Source organism: Musa acuminata, chromosome BXJ3-8 (assembly GCF_036884655.1).
Source record: "Musa acuminata AAA Group cultivar baxijiao chromosome BXJ3-8, Cavendish_Baxijiao_AAA, whole genome shotgun sequence".
In the NCBI taxonomy this organism is placed as follows: domain Eukaryota; kingdom Viridiplantae; phylum Streptophyta; class Magnoliopsida; order Zingiberales; family Musaceae; genus Musa; species Musa acuminata.
This window is the reverse complement of record NC_088356.1, coordinates 28,730,540-28,748,232: the sequence shown is the minus strand read 5'-3', so window position 1 is coordinate 28,748,232 and position 17,693 is coordinate 28,730,540. Positions and strand designations below refer to the sequence as shown.

General features: G+C 35.6%; 2 protein-coding genes across 2 annotated transcripts; both read left to right on the top strand.

The window, feature by feature from the left end:
- The first annotated feature begins 4,599 nt into the window (after positions 1 to 4,599).
- LOC103973970 (pollen-specific protein C13) lies at positions 4,600 to 6,689 on the top strand. Its single transcript, XM_009388675.3, has 2 exons — positions 4,600 to 4,828; positions 6,216 to 6,689. The coding sequence occupies exons 1-2, from the start codon at positions 4,657 to 4,659 to the stop codon at positions 6,542 to 6,544; spliced, it is 501 nt and encodes a 166-aa protein (XP_009386950.1). The 5' UTR covers positions 4,600 to 4,656; the 3' UTR covers positions 6,545 to 6,689.
- A 1,501-nt stretch (positions 6,690 to 8,190) lies between these two features.
- Positions 8,191 to 16,496, top strand: LOC103973971 (uncharacterized). Its single transcript, XM_009388676.3, has 5 exons — positions 8,191 to 8,536; positions 14,251 to 14,375; positions 15,145 to 15,459; positions 15,532 to 15,701; positions 15,833 to 16,496. The coding sequence occupies exons 1-5, from the start codon at positions 8,264 to 8,266 to the stop codon at positions 16,237 to 16,239; spliced, it is 1,290 nt and encodes a 429-aa protein (XP_009386951.1). The 5' UTR covers positions 8,191 to 8,263; the 3' UTR covers positions 16,240 to 16,496.
- Positions 16,497 to 17,693: the final 1,197 nt, after the last annotated feature.

Here is a 17,693-nt window from a genome sequence, read left to right as displayed (position 1 = left end):
CTGCTGACTCGACCACAGAGGCGAAGTACATTGCTGCATTAAATGCAGCAAAGGAGGGAGTCTGGGTGAAGAAGTTCATCACAGATTTGGGAGTCGATACAGATAGCGACAAGTCGACTTCCCTTATTGCGACAACTATGGGGTGATTACTCAAATAAGGGAACTCGGGTCTTATCAGAAGTGTTCTGAGGAGGTTCCAACTTATCAGAGAGATCGTAACCCGAGGAGATGTAGCAGTGGAAAGAGTTCCATCCGAAGATAACATTGCAGATCCACTAACAAAGCCGTTGTCTCAGATTGTCTTTGAGCATCACAGGAGTCTGATGGGGATCAGACACATAGGTGATTGGCTTTAGGTCAAGTGGGAGATTGCTAGTCATAGGTGCCCAGCAAGCCAATCACGTGAGTGATGGCACGTGTGACTTGATACATAATCTTTTTGCTTATTATATTTTGGCGTATATCACTTTATAACTATTGCATAAATGCATACATATATTGTGATGTCCTTGGATTTGTGCAATGGGAATCGGATCGTGATGAGATCACGATAATGAGATCGATTCACCTTTAAACACATATCCTAAATAATCCCGGTCATAGGTTACTCGAGAGGGACATCGTGATAACCGGATAGACTGGTGTGCTGTATACCCGTCCATATGATGGATGCAGTTGGTCTCATAGCTGCTCGTGTAGGGACACTAGGGATACAGTACAGGTGCTCATTGGAGAATGAGTTCACTGATTGATCCGCTTACGGAATGCTGGATGGTTGATGATGCCTTATTGTTAGACAGCGATTCTGTAGTCCTAGTGGTGTATCTGGTCCTTAGACTTGAGACACCAAGGATGTCCTGTATGAGTGCTCCACTCTTTGATACCAGACTTATAGGTTTGGCTGTCCCCAGACCTAGTACAGCTGGTCATTGGGAGTGGTAGTCGACCTTACGAGGGCTATTGAGTGTCAATAGAGGATCATCCACTCTCGGCGTCATGAGAGGAATATCCTATGTGTTCTTGCTCAGACAAATCCTTGACCAGGGTCATTCGGGTTGAGAGAGAAAGAGTTCTCCGGAAGAATCCGATTAGAGCAAGACTCGAGTAGAAACCGTATGGGTCTGACAGCACCATGCTCGATATACGGTCTCTGGGATATTAGATGGATGAGGGACTATAGGTACATGGTAACTGAGGACAGACAGGTCCAATGGATTGGATTCCCCTGTATCGTCTGGGGACTACGGCGTAGTGGCCTAGTACATCCGTAGTCGATGAGTCGAGTGAATTATTACAGAGATAATAATTCACTGAGTTAGAAGGAGTTCTGACAGGTATGACTCACGGCCAGCTCGATATTGGGCATAGAGGGTCACACCCATATGGTAGGCATTGCGATGAGTAGAGGTTCGGATATGAGATATCCGACGGAGCCCTTGTCTTATTGGATGCAGATCCAATACCCACTAGGGAATGACCCATTAGGGTTTGACACGGGATCTCTATAAATAGGAGGGATTCACAGCCTCATAGGCTAGAGTCTTTGCTTGCCTTTCCTATTCTCCTCTCCCTCTCCACCTCAGAGTAGGCCTGAAGTTTTGAGGAGCGTCGTCGCAACCCTGCTGTGTGGATCACCGCTAGAGAGGAGGACGCTTGACCTCCTTCACCCTCTCCTAAGGATCTGCAAGGAAACAGGGATATACGATCTCCCTAGGTAACACAATCTCTATACTCAGTTTTGTGTTTTGTAAATTTTTGCGCACCAATCTTCGCACGACGACGAACATCTTTTTGGGAATCGGGGATTTTTGTTTTCTTGTTCTTCCGCTGCGCATATGATGTTGCCCCCAATGATTTCCCAACAAAAAGTAATTATGAAAGATTGAACCTCTTAATTAGAAGAGACTTATTAAGCAACAAGCTCTGACTAATTAAGTAATACCTAAACAAACAACTAAGAAGAAACTTATTAAGCAACAGGCTCTGACTTCTTGAGTGAAACAGCATAAGTGATAGCTTGAATCTCTTCGGACTACAATCTTAGTGTTACCTCTCTCCATCGCTCCTCTTCTTTTTAATCGTCAACACCTCTTTCTTAGGTTGTTGTTGATATCTACTTTAGGGTTGCTGTAGTTGTAAAAGCAAGGACTTATAACTAGAGTAGGACTCTTAATTGGAGTCCAACTCTTCTTCCAATTCGAATCCAACTTGGATTGAGCTGGGTTCACTCTTTCAATTGATCAAACTAAACTTTGAGCTTGAGCTTGAGTGGGCTACATTTGAGTTGAGTTGAAGTATGACTCGAATTGAGTTTGAGCTAAGTATGATAGTGTCTTTGTTTCGAGTAGTCTATTTGTTAATCACTAAGTCATTTAACAAAGACAACATCTTGCTTGGCTTATTGTCTAACATCAATGGCTTGAGCACCTTTTAAGTTCTTCATATTTACATCTTCATATATGGAGACAACTCTACTTGACAAACGTTATCTCCAATCTAATTCAAGACTTAAACAGTTCATGTGGAATGAGTGGTTGAGTTTCTTTCATCCTCCTTTTAGTTGTTCCTTCTCTAAGTGCAATTAGATGAGGCTAAAGGGCAATGCAAAGTTTATGTTATCTATATATCCTCATCAGCATATCTTTTTGGATCCAACCCAAAAAATATTCAAATGAGGTGTGCTTTATAGATCAATCTTGTTAAGATGAGATTTTTTTTTATTATCGGATGACATTGATAAACTTTTGTTGTACTTGAATTTGCAATATGAAGAGATCTTCCCAAACCTCTGGACTAATCGGTGGACTCAAGTCTTTTACATTTGGCCCTACCATAAGCGATAAATGTATATCCACACAATTAGCCGACTCAATTTTGGTAAGATCATCACTGACATTTTTCATTCTTCCTCACTTTCTTGGGAAGAGTTTTAGGTGAGTCTTCCAATACTTCTCTCTTATATATTATGTCATTTTACAATGATTGCAAGAGAGGGTAAAATGGATTTTGAGTTGATTAAGCCATGTGTCTAACATCTATGGAGTCGTCATAGGTGAGGATATTGATATGAGTTTTGACTCGAAAATGTTATAACCTTACCTTTGCTATCGGTTCCATGACATTGTCATCATAGTGCATCGTCCATAAATTAGTTTTGATTTTCGATGAAGACGATGTCTTCTCCTTTACTATAAGGCACTCATCTCTATCAGATTTCATTATTGTATTAGCTTGGATCAGATCCAACCCATCACGTCCTTCATCTTTTTCATGAGCAATGCGAAATAGGCAGTAAGATATGGTGATATTTTTGGATATTATCTGCCATCACATCCACAAATAAGGATCGTCACTCTAATACTACCTGATCCATTTGGGGGATGGATTTAATGATCTTGATCTTTCCTCTAAATAGATTTATTATTTTTGGAGGATTAACGAGGACATTGAAAGAAAAAATATCTAAAAGGAAAAAGTATCTAGATTGCTTTTTGACAAAAAAAAATAAAATTATAAAGAGATTTCTTAAGCATACAAGTGTAGCTTCTTGAGGCTTCTCTATTGCTACTATATTCCTCTCTTTTCCCCTACTCCTTGGTCTCCCGATCGTCCTTTACTAATAGTTATAGAGGGGAAAGACTCCTTATCAGAGAAGGTTTTTTAGTTAAAATTCAACTTTTAATTTCATATAGGAGACTCTTAGACTTTTAATCGAAGGACTCTCGGTCATAGTTTAAATTTTGATCGTATGCAAGGAGACTCCTAATTAGTCAAGCCATTTCGATTTGAGTTCAACTTAAATTGAGTCTCTTATTGCATATCATGATTCATTTGACACCACTAACACTTACAAAGAAGAGGGACAAATATAATAAAAAAATTATTTCACTTTAGTTGAGAGTTCTTATTCTCTCGTTCCAAGCTCACATAGCTTGTCATTCATGATTGAACACCTTCTAATTTATACATTAGAGTCATATCACCGAAAGATTTTGGCACCCCTTCGAATGGAACACTCTTAATAATATCACAATTATAGCAGTTGATATATTTATTTAAATTTGATCAAATTAGGATTTGATTAGCTCTTATGTAAACAAGGTTGAGATAATTTTATAAATGATTTTTATGATATTATATATAATTAAATTATATGTGTATAATATTATTTATGTTTTGATAAATTTATTTATAGGGAGTGTTATAATAATGAGGTCTTATTATTTCAAAAATATATAATAAGAGAACATAAATCATGTTTAAATCTTATTATTTCAAAAATATATAATAAGAGGACCCGATCCTACGACTCGGATCTCTGCACGAGGCACACCGCCGCAGATCTCGCTCAGTAAACCCGTCAGAGGTAAGCTTACCCTTCCGAACTCATTATCTGTCATTAACCCACGTGATTCCCTCTCACGCCTGCGGATACCGTCACTGCTTCTTGACTCAATTACTTAAGGCGGATCCCAACACGCCATCAACAGTTCCAAAATCCCGCCCCAAAGAGGCGTTCCTATCGTCACCGCGAGTGAGAATAACCACTGTGACAACTATAAACTCACTCGTCCTTTTCTCAATGGCCTTTATCGCTTCACCGCCGCTTCCTTCAGTCCCAGCGCCTTACTCCTGCTGTCCTTTCCTACTGCGATCATGGCCAAACCGGCGGTCGCCGTCGTCTTTGCGGTGGCGTGCGTCCTTCCGGCCCTCGCGATCGCCGCGCGCGACGTTGGCGTCGTCAAGCGGGGGTTCGTTGTCCAGGGCCGCGTCTTCTGTGATACGTGCCGTGCGGGGTTCGAGACGCCGGTATCGACCTACATCCAAGGTGAGGGTTTCATGGCACCGCGTTCTAGGCTTCCCATCTTTTACTCTTGTTGGAATTTTTGCCGTCGATTTTTGCCTGGTTTGGGTTCGATGCATCTGCAAACGTCGAATCTGGAGACTCTGGTTGGCATGTGAGCTTCATCTTGTTACTTATTTACGGTTAGTAGATCAAAGGGGAGGATTGAAGCGATCTAAAAATAGGTTCTTGTGTATAGATCATACAATGAGTTAGAAACACCTTAAATCCTTTTTGGTTGTCAGCCCGGAAAAATCGTTTCTATTACATGTTTGCTTTAAGAGCAAATGCTTTTTTTTCTTTTTGATTGGAAGAAATATTTGGAATGCCTAAACAACAGATCTAAACATTGAAAATATTATGCGAAGCTTTTTCTCCATTTCATAGCAGCAAAAACTTTCATAGTCCTTGTCTGTCAAAATAGCTGGTAGAAGTAATCACATACGAGCGATTGAAGATGTAATCAAGTTACGGAGACATCATCTTTTACTTCCTATATAATGTTTGGACATTATCCTTTTAGGTTGGATATCATTTTGGTGGAATAATCGTTAAAATATATACATGTATATATTTCTAAAGAAGAAATATGATTTTTTTTCTCTACATAATTTTTCTAATTTCCAAATTTAATATCTAGGGAGATTTGGAATTCCCGATGGTATATATATTTATATGTGTATATATTAATGGAACTTTTGGATCCAATATTTTCCTAGTGGGGGTCTCAATAATTCAGAATTTTTCAATCTCTATAGAATTTTTTGTTCTCAAGAGTCCTTTCTTTTACAGACTTTACTGTGAGTTTTAACTTTATATCAATTGTGACTTTGTATGGTATGATTCTTAGTAAGGGTTTAACCTGAGTTAAAAGACACCAATGCATAAGTGTTTGTCGTCAATAGCTTAGCTACAAAGCTAGCAAAAGCCTTAAGTCCCAACTCCTCGTAGATTATGAATTTTCTTTTTAAAGTTCTAAATATTTTATTTTTAAAACACAAAGTGGATGTAAGTAATAGAAGAGTGTTAAACATGGGCAATGCACATTGGGAATTTGATTTTAGTAGTGTTGATGGTCTGAAACTAAAATGTTTATAGAGTCCCTGAACCAACAGAAGTCATAATCTTTTGTTGTGCCAATAAACTTCTGTTTACAAGTTGATGAAGATGCAGGCTACATCGACATTATTGATGGTTGATTTTTGGTCACTCTGGATGTCACTGATCATGATTAATGATATGGATTTTGTTAAAGTTTATTTTTTCACGTTGTCTTTGGGATGATTGTTCTTGATCTGTGCCTAGACTGACTGCCTCCTGCTTTACTCTGAAAAATTTCCCATTTGTTACGGACATTGTGATTCATCTGCAGGTGCTACGGTAAGGGTTGAGTGTCGATCAGAATTCACTGGTGCAAAGACGTGCAGTTTCGAGGGCACGACCGATCACACGGGTACCTACAACATCCTAGTTGAAGGCGAGCATGATGACCATGAAATCTGCGAGTCTCTGCTCGTTAGTAGCCCAGAAAGTGGATGCAAGACTGCACTCCAGGGTCGCGAGAGGGCTCCTGTGTTCCTCAGCCACAACAACGGTATTGCTTCGGACACCAGATTTGCTAACTCGCTTGGCTTCCTGAAGGACACTTCATTGCCAGTCTGCACTGAGCTGCTCAAATCCTATGAGCAATATGAAGATTAAGCAAGAATACAAGCTTACTAGTTTGTTTTATGTGTTCCTCTATTTGGCTCTGTGACAATCGGTGAATGTCTTCCCTGCTTGTGGCTAAATATCTTTAACAAGTCTCTGTTCAGTATGCTTTTGCTATATGCTTTGCTTGTTGATATCTGATGTGCTGCCTCGTAATTTTATTCACACGTCCGACGTATGATCTGATAGATTCAACTTAGGATAGTGCAGTAAAAAATTCTTGTTGTTATCCTCATAGTTCCTATGTAGAGGTTTGCATCCTTGTGAAGAGCTCTGGGATTCTATCAAAGACGTCATGTTGAACCAATATGATTCCTTGAGCAGCCAATAGAAGATAAACAAGCAGGAACAATGACAGTGATGGATTTGAGGGCAAGCAGGAATGAGACAGCTTCCATTTCTTATACAAATGTTGTGATTGATGTAGTAGCATGCTTCATCGCCGATGTTAAGACCGTGATTTGTGATGATCTCTTTCTTCAGGAATGTATGAGATTTGGATGTCATATACATGAAAGACTTTATCCAAAGCAATTGCAAATTGTTGTTGTTCTTGTTATTGGAGTAATGAAAATGTTATTAATAGAATTGTGGCATTTAATTGATTATGAACTTGTATATCCTTAGCAGGTTCATCAAAGCTTGTGGATGAATGGGTTTCCTTTTGGTGGTTCATTTCTTAAATCAACGAGAGAAATTGAAATTATGATTTGTTTGACAAATTCATATTTGCCATAAAAATAGAATACATCACAATTTGGTTGAATGTTTTAGAGAAGAAGCATGCGGAGCCCAATTCAACCGTTGATGATGGATGGGAGAAGAATCCGAAATTCTTAAATTTCAGAAACTTCCGGATAAACAAAAGCACTTTTACAGAAAACAGAAACACAATAACCAAAACAAATTTTATTTTAAGACACTTGTTGATAGCGATTTGGTTGAGAATTTAGAGAATAAGCATATGGAAGCTATTTAACAATTGATGGGTTGAAAAGAGAAATAATAACTAAAGCGTTTTTCACAACAGAAAACAGAAACATGTCATTTTGTGCATTCGACCATTTGGTCCATGATTTAGAGTGGAAACATATTGAGTTCATTCAACAACAATCATGATTTTTTTTCTTTCTGAAAACTCTATTTTCAAGATAATAAAAACTCGATTTTCGTAAACCTTCGGAAACATTCAAAGCACTTTTGGAAACAGAAAACAGAAACAACTAAAGAATCAGAAAATTTTCAAGAACTTTCACAAACAACTAAGGCGCTTTCAGGAACAGAAAACAGAAACATGTTTTTAGTAACAATCAATTTGGTGGATCACAATGTGGTCGATTTAGACGGAAAACATGTTGGGCTCATCCGACGGTGGATGGAACGAAAAAAACTATTTTCAAAAATTTCAGAAACAGTCAAAGCACTTTCGGAAGCGAAAATCAGAAACAAAAAAAAAACATGATTTTGTTTTTCGTATCAATACAGTTGTTTATCAAAATTTGGTTCGAAATTAAAGGAGAAGCGTGCTGAGAAACAACTAAAAGTGCTTTGGGAACAGAATTCAGAGATGCAACCACTAAAAACATGTTTTTTGTATCAATTCTCGCGTGTTTATTATTGATGCCGACAGCTCCTCAACCTGTTCCCAGACTCTGCGCAACCGCAACCCTAACGCCTTCTGTTCTCTGTTGAGAGGGAAGACTCCATCTGATGGGGAACAACAAGAAGAGAAAGGAGAAGAACCACAAGAAGAAGAAGAGGAAGGCGACGGCCGAGCAGAACCTGGCGCTCAGATACGTCCACGAGTGGGCCTTCCGCGACTCTCCTCCTGCTTCTCCCGCCGGCGACGCTCCGGATGATTTCGCGCCGCAATCAAGTCATAAAATCGTCGATCCTGTCGTGTTCGAGCTCCACTGCCATTCCAACCACAGCGACGGCTTCCTGTCGCCGTCTGCTGTGGTGGAGAGAGCCCACAGCAACGGGGTGAGACTCGGAACCCATGCTTTCACAGCTTCATCTATGAATGAAATATGCTGCGTTTTCTGGTTCAAGATGAATGATTTCGACTGTTTTCGGCGTGTGTGGTGTGATTTAGCTTGCAAAGTTGATGTTTTTACCATCCGATTTTGTTTCTGTTTCTGATTCAGTGATATTCTTTTACTTCGAAAGATGCCTTTCTTTAATTTAGTATTGCTAATTTGTTTAAAGTTGCTAAATGATGGAAATCTACCAGCCTATAAAGAGCTACTCAATTTCAGTATTTGTTTCGCATATTATTCGAGTTCCTTTTAAGAATTTCACTGAAGTTAACAATCGAAAAAGGAAAATCAACAAATAAAATTCAGTCCAGCCTGGCTGTGATTCTTGTAAGATAAATTTCCAGCTCAATCACACTAAAATTTGGCGGCATCATTTTGAATATCCCATGTTGTTTTTACTTGTCGAATTGCAGTTAGCTAGATACTTTGGTTTAAAACTCCTGTCTTTCTGAATTTAAATTTATTACTTTCTTCATTCATCATCTCAACCTCTCTTTATGAAATTTTGGTTAGAAATATGGAAGTCTCATTGCGATCGTGTAGATATTACCAAATCGATTGATTTTATTTTGCTAACTGCTTGAAATTAGACAAGATTGTAAGAGAACCATCCCGTGCGAGGTAACATAAACTATTGACAGAAATAATTTGATGATCTGAAGAATCATGGTAGGTGACGTTGATAATTGTAGATGTAATTGTAGGTTGTGCTGTAGCTTTATAGTGAAAGTGGGATATTAAAAAACCACCTCTATCCTAAAATTGAGGCAAATTTGACTCTTCTATAAGTGATCCTATTCGTGTGGGTCATCTTCAGATCATGCAAATGAACATCGTAGATTTCTCTATCACTTTTGGAGAGTGCCTTTTGTCAGTCAGTTGGTGGATTTAGGTATTAGCCACAGAGATCAATAGACGAAATCCTACATATGCTTGACTCTCCAAGAGCTGGCATGATGGTTTAATCTTTCATACTGGTTCTGTTTGACCATTCCATGTCTGTGAAACTATTACACCAATTTAGGGAGTAAACCTATGTGAATATGTCCATGTCTTTATTGGCAAAAAGATGGATAATGGCATACCAGTGGAGGTATTTGGAAATAAGAGCAAACATGTGTACATAAGATAAAGCATAAGCTTCATGATAATTCAAGAAGACTTTGTGGAATAATCAGGCACTAATGGACAAATCCCCATATCAAATTGGTAAACTATTGATGCAGTAAGAAAATCTTGTGTTTGTTATTGTTGTGGCTTCTATTTTTTTGTTGACGTGCATTGTTAAATGGTTACCAATTGTTCCATCACAAGTTGTGACTCTGGCCCTTGGATATAATTTGGCTGGTGGTTGGTGCATCATACCTATGTTGAGAGATCATGTTAGTGTCCAAAATTCTGACACTTAGCATGACATCATACCTAGTAAGCTAATAAAAACATAAATATTATGCATATATTATTATTATCTAGCAATGTGTTTTGTAATATTTATGATTTATAAACATATTATAATAGACACTATAAAAGGCTATCTGAAGTTGAAATCCATGCTTTTAAATATGTTATGCAGAAAGTTCTCTAAAATAATCTTTGCATTATATATGAGTATTAATTTTTTTAAGTATATTTTGTAACAAAAAGATGTGGTCCTTTGCCAAAGAGGGTACTTTAGCCTTCAAAGGACTATATTTTGAGCTGAAATTTTGTATATATTTGCTCATATATACCTTTACTCTCATCCATTATGTGGAGTTTTCTTTTAGTGTCAGTTGTAAGTTATATTGTCACTCTACTCATGAACATCTCATCCTTTTCTCATTAGAAATCTTATTGGCAGTAAAAAATGTGGTCCTCTCAACCTCTTTTACTGCTAAGATACGAGCCTCCAAATGACTTTATTGTGAGTGAGTTATGTTCTAGCCAATAATTTTCTAACAGAAGTGATGATGACAGTTGAACTAAGAGGGTAGTTTAGCTTTCAAATGATTATGTTTTGAGCTTAAACTTTGTATATATTTGCCCTTATATATCTTTTGAGTTACAGTTAAATTTCATGATGATAGATGATTTGACCATGAACAGTGATGAAGCAAGAATACTCCCTACAGAATTGTGAAGTTGTATGATTGGTAATAATTATGTGATTTAATTGAAATTTAAGTAAATTTGCAGAATAGTTATAGGTTATTTTAGGAGAGGTTCTGTCAAAATTTCTTACAAATTGTAGTTTTACATTAAGAGCCATAAGTGCCAATAGGATGTATACTACTTAAATTTAGATATGCCATAACCATCTGATCCAAATTTAACTTCCTAGCAAATTTGTTCGCTAAGAACCATGGCCTTTTTGTGGCTTATAGTTATCAATCATACTACTACACAGTTCTGTGTAGAGTAATCTTGCTTCATCACTTGACATGGGCACACCATCTTATATTACAATAATTTTGTAGGAATTCAGAAGACATATTAAGGTAAATATATATAAAATTTTAGTTCAAAATATTACTCTTTGGAGGCTAAACTAACTCCTAGTTCGACTGTCATCCAACTCTTGTATTTATAAGATATATCAAAAGCATAGAAGCTAATTGTATCTTTAAGGGTTTCAAATTGGCTACAACATAACCCTTTCATAGGAAACAAGAGATTTCGACTACTTAATCTTGATAAACCCATATCATATATCTTTATGCAGACTTTAGATTAAAGCAATTCAAGACCCGATAGAACCATAACTCAATATATAAAAAAAATTAGATATTTATTCAAAGCTTAATTTATTTGATTTCATATAAAAATATCATTCTATCAAGCTGTTAAGGTCGAAACCATATATATATATATATATATATATATATATATATATATATATATATATATATATACACGTATGTGTATATATATGTATGGGTATATATTTATATATGTATATGTATATGTATATATATATATGTATATATATATATGTGCATCTAGATGTATATATATAAATAAATATATATATATATATATATATATACATATATACATATATACATATGTATATATATATATATATATATATATATTTATTTATTTATATATATATATATATATATATATATATATATATATATATATATATATATATATATATATATATATATATATATATATACTTAAAATGAGAGAGCTAGTCTTCATAGTGAAAAAATATGAGAAAAGTGAAATAGGTGCTTAATCTAGTGATAGAATAAGGATGAGAGTACAAAAAGAGATGGTCAGAGAATTTCAGAATTTGGACTGCTTATTGGGCTATAAATGTCACATAATGGATTGAGCTCAATCTACCAGGGTTCATCTTAAGTTATATTTTTTTATGCAAACTTAATATGGGTTTAAATCGGACCTAATTTGAGTTTAAAAAATGACAGTTTTCGATCAAAATTGGTCACTCAATCTCACTTATGTACCTTAATATTTTTAATGTGGCAATCCATTTTCATTTTCATCTTTATCCAGTTATCTAATATTCCATCTATGTATGAATAAATCAATTTACTCTCGCACACAACATGTGATGGTTAAGCCTCAAAATCAGTTACATTAAACATGATCAAACTCAATCAAGCTTTAGGAAACACTTAAGGTTTGATTTAATGCAAAAATCTCTACTAAATAATGCATGCATGCTCACTAAAATACTTTAATCTCATGTACAAGTCCGCTAGCATATTTCTACTCATTTTGTCAGAGGATCGTACCTTTTCGCTGAAAAATTATAATCAAAGAGTATTTTGAAAACATTTTACATAACATGTTTCAAAGATATCATGTTTAAAAACTTGTACTTCAACTTAAAATAGCATGAGTATATTAAATTATGTTTATGAAACATAAATATCACAAAATATATTGTTAGATAATGATAATTTATGTATGATATTTGTGTTTCTATTGGCTTGCTAGGCTTGCTAGGTGTGATGCAGAGTGTGAGATACTTGGATACTACAATCAAAATCTCATCCATCTAATTTTTTAGGATATTAGTTAGTTTATCTTAGAAAAACTTTAATGGTTGATAGTATGGTCTTGGGATCTAATCCCTGTTCTGACCACTTACCATTTGCCCAAAAAAAAAAAAAAATCCTGGATATAGTTGTTTTGAAGTATTGATTGAGATTACTACTAGGATTTTGTGGGTGCTTGAATTAGAGTAGTAAATGTTTCAGAAGTTCACTTGATCAAGATAGCATTTTGATGTATAATAGTGAATAGACTTTAATGTATTTGTTCTTTAAGCAGTCCTAGGCCATGTTTATAAAGGTGCTCCAAACTCTGAACCCAGAGAAGTCAAGATAGTCACACTAGTTTCTCGGCTTTTCAATGAATTAGAATTTTAATACTCACTTCACATTAATTCCAAGAAGAATTCTGAGACATTTATGGCATGAATTGTACATCATTTGAAAGCTTATTGAGTTAGTAGTCAAAGACATTTTACATATTTTGATTTGAAGTTTTTTAGAGGAATTTATGCTTAGTTCTCTCTACAAAGTCTTGACATCAGGTCCTGATTACTGCTGTACCGAGACGGGGAAAAGTTCTTCTCACCTTTTGGAGTTCCTATATGATTTTTAGTTATTCTAAGTCTTTAGTTAGGTTTAATTTATTTTAAAATTTGAAAATGATGAAGAATTAATCATCCATGCTTGGAGGGTTGTTCCAAGCCTATCATTGTGTATATCTCATTTCATTCAAGCCTTGGAAGCATAAAGTGTTTTGAGTGTTTGAATGGAAGTCTTGTTACTTGAGAGGTATTGTTTTTCTCATACAACTCTGTCTCTCTTTGGTGGATTCCTTAGAGTGGTGAATTTCTAAACTCTATATCCCTAGATAGTCTCATTTGGTGACGATGTTTGTATCCCTTTGATGTAATCTTAGGTGGTGAGCTTGTTTATTCCTTCACTTTGTTCTCCACTTATTTCCTCTTCATCCCGACATCAAGCTGGTAATCTCTTGGAAAGCAGAGGACAATGACTATAAAAGAAAGAAGAGAGTTGCATATGATTTAATCCAATTAATGGTGATGAAAAGTATCATGCTAACTGCACCTATTGAACCTTTTATCGCACCTATTGAAAAGTACATTTCTATTGAAAAGTATCTTACTATAATGTTCACATATTAATATGATAAATCCTGCTTCCACTGGAACTTGTTTATTGCACTATATCCTTCCCCTGCTCTTGCTTTGCAATGAAAAGAACATTTCTATTTCTTCTAGCAACAGGATTTTCTGCTGATCATTCATGTATTTATTGGTTCCTGCCTTCTAAAATGTGTTGGTATTGCTAAATTTTAAGAAGATACTGTCCTTATTATGTCTGTGTTTTTTTATTCATGATGAGAGTGGGCTTTGATGCATAATGAAAGGTTGGTCTTGTTTGTATAATATGGGCATGATGCTTTGTTTCTTCCAACTGGACTGCCTATTTGCTCTTCTTATTTGTTATGTTAGGAACTACATAATCTGAAACTTTCTACATTTTAAGATCACATGATTCTGCCTATAAGATTTTTCTCTTCTGGAAATTTCCTTTTGTATGTTATTTAGTTCATAAGTAGCAGTTGGAATTGGAACATGACTAGTTGTTTGTGTGTCCAGAGCAGGTGAAGGTTCTTGCTCTTACAGACCATGATACCATGGCTGGCATACCAGAGGCCACAGAAACAGCCCAGAAATATGGGATGAGGATAATTCCTGGTGTTGAAATAAGTGCAATATATTCTCCACGGTAATTGTTTTGTCCTACAATTTGTAATTAATTTTCTCCGAGGTATATTTCTTCTACAAATGTTGTCATTTGGGGTAAGTGAAATGGAAGTGGTGTATTAAGAAATGGTATTTATTACTGATGAAGGATTTTTAAAGAAATGTGTGGAAATGCGTGGAACAATAACATTTTGACTTCAAGTTTTTTATTGCAGTTGTTTCCTAGTTTTTATTATAGTCTATTCTTCTGTACCAGCAGAATCATGGGCTATACTAGAAGGTCTAGAGCTTGCTCAATCCAGAAGCGTGAAATTTCTTTGGTTTAAATCTGACTTACTGCAAGCTAGTAACCTTTTGAATTGTCAAGCTGAGATATCTTGGCATGTAAATATCATCATATAGGATTGTAAGATACTAGCTTCTAGAGTTAGTGTTGTTAAATGGGGTTTTTTTCAACATGAATGTAATTTTGATGCCATTCTTTAGCCAATTATGCTCGGCTACAAGGTGTTTCTTGTGTTTGGTGTGGTGACTCACCCAGTTACCTCTCCTTACAAAACATTGTACCTTATAACTTGAATTAATAGATTTTTCTTTTGTTAAAAAAAATTAACTCTATTTCCCAAACAAGATTCTTGTATTGGGACTTCACACCATACCACGTAAATGTTCTTTTTTTATTGGACTTCTTTTGTTATTTCTTGAACATTGTGTCAGCTGTTGCTTTTAAAATTGACGACTCTTGTAATGTGTATTATTGATTTGCTTATCTTGTATCTGAATGGTTGAAGGCACGAACCTGGAGCTGGTGATCTTGTCCATATCCTTGCATATTATGGAAGCTCTGGGCCTTCAAGGCCTGAAGATCTGGATAACTTGTTGTTGAACATCAGAGATGGGCGCTACCTTCGTGCGAAGAATATGCTGCTGAAGTTAAATAAGTTGAAAGTTCCTATTAAGTGGGAACATGTGACCAAGATAGCAGGGGATGGGGTGGCTCCAGGGAGGGTACATATTGCTAGAGCATTGGTTGAAGCTGGTCATGTAGAGAACTTGAGAGAAGCTTTTAACAGATATCTGTATGATGGTGGTCCTGCTTACGCCATGTAAGGATCCAAACTCTTCAACAAGCATTTGAATTTGAAGAAGTTTGACATTACTACTTTTATCTTGTTCAGGGGCAATGAACCATTTGCAGAAGAAGTGGTGCAGTTGATTTGTCAGACTGGGGGTATAGCTGCTCTGGCCCACCCATGGGCATTGAAGAACCCAGTCACCGTGATTAGGAGCTTGAAAACTGCTGGCCTCCATGCCATGGAGGTATATAGAAGTGATGGGAAGGCTGCTGGTGTAGTTTCTGAACCTGGAACACTTTGTCATGTATTTCATTTTATTTCAGGAAGTATATTGCTTAATTCTTTATTATGATGGGCTGATCAGTCATTTGTCTTGCATGGAAAAATTTGTCATTTATAACAGGATTTGGTGAGTTAGCTGATACGTACAAGCTTATAAAACTTGGAGGATCAGATTATCATGGGAGAGGTGGTCATGATGAGTCTGAGCTGGGGACTGTTAGCCTTCCACTTGCAACCGTATATCAGTTCTTGAAGATGGCTCGGCCCATCTGGTGCAATGCTATGAAAGATATCCTACAAAGTTTCGCAAAGGATCCTTCTGATGCTAATATAGAGAAAATCACAAGGTTTGGGATACCAAAGAAATCAAAAGTGTGTCACACTGTTAATTGTGGTAAAGACATCGTTGATCTATGCCTGTCCTCTTGGCTCACCAGTGATGAAAAGGAGGAAAACGAATTCCAGGCCATCAGGCTGATGCTTGCAGACACTCTCATTAGCAATGGGGTAGTGAAAGTTTTTGGCTAAGCTGATGGCTTCTGGCAGTAAATTCAACGGCATTGTTGATGTAGTCCAGTGTAGAGGCATTTTACATTTGTCAGCTGGGTGACGTTTTCGGATCACATTTTACATGTATGTTGGACAAGAAGATATCAAAAGGGCAAATACTTTTATATACTATAATTTGGCATTGCCAGTGACATTAGTTTTTGAGTACAGACCCCTGTCAATTGGCTGCAACTCTTGTTGCAAATTTGTATTTGAAATTAGTATATAGATTGGTATGTTTTACTCTTTAAATAATGCTTGTGTCGTTTTTTGTAAAAGTAAAAGTAGAATACATAGAAAGTAGTAAAAGAAAACAATAAGAACAATATTTTTGGTAATTTGTAACTTGATACTGTATCTTTGAATTACGTGGATCATCCATGAATAAGATCAAAATGTGTGTATATATATATATATATATATATATATATATGATTTTCTTTAAAAAAATTTTTTTTGGTATTTTTCAGAAGGTAGTTCTTTTTCTTTTTTTTTCGTTTTCTCAACCAATCATCCCTTATTTTCAACATCTCAAAAATATCCCTTTAAAAGTTGCATTGTGTTGTTTTGCCCACTTGTGACCCATCTTATGGATCGATCCATAGAGTGGACCCTATGGATCCATCCAAGTGTTATTCAAAGATAATGTATAGCTATATGAAAAATACTCTATAGTTTTAAAAGATATTGTTATTAACATGATTGTTTGTCCCTTATAATATCATTGGCCGTAGAGCATTAAAAGAGCACATTTGTAAGCTTGTAGTTTGTCTTGGCTAAGGTTAGGAGTCATTAATGTGATTTATATAAATATTAAAAGATAATATATTTTATATGATCTTCTGCCTTTTACGATATCATTTGTCAAGTATTAGAAGAGCATATTTGTAAGCTTATAGTTTGTTTTGACTAAGGTTAGGAGTCATCATAGTGATTTACAATATTTTTTTTTAATTTTTTATGATGTTTCTTCGAGGTGTCCAAAATATTGTATCGTGATTTCAAAACACAGTTTTTGAAAAATACTTTAATTATCGTCCACTTCTTACGATATCGTTGATCATAGAGTATTAAAAGACTACATTTGTAAGTTTTTTTATAGTTTTGACTGAGGTTAGGGGTCATTATGATGATTTATAGTGTTTTCTTTCAATTGTTATAGTGGTTTTGACAAGGTGTCCAAAATATTATATAGGTAATCTAGACTACTATATATATATATTAAAAAAATACTATAATTGATAGAATTTTCTACCTCTTATAATTGATAGAATATTTTTAGGAAAATCATATATATATATATATATATATATATATATATATATATATATATATATATATATATATATATATATATATATATATGAATGGCCACCAAATGATACCTAACCGGTGAATATTGATTGATGATCAATACACATCTTTTTAGGTTT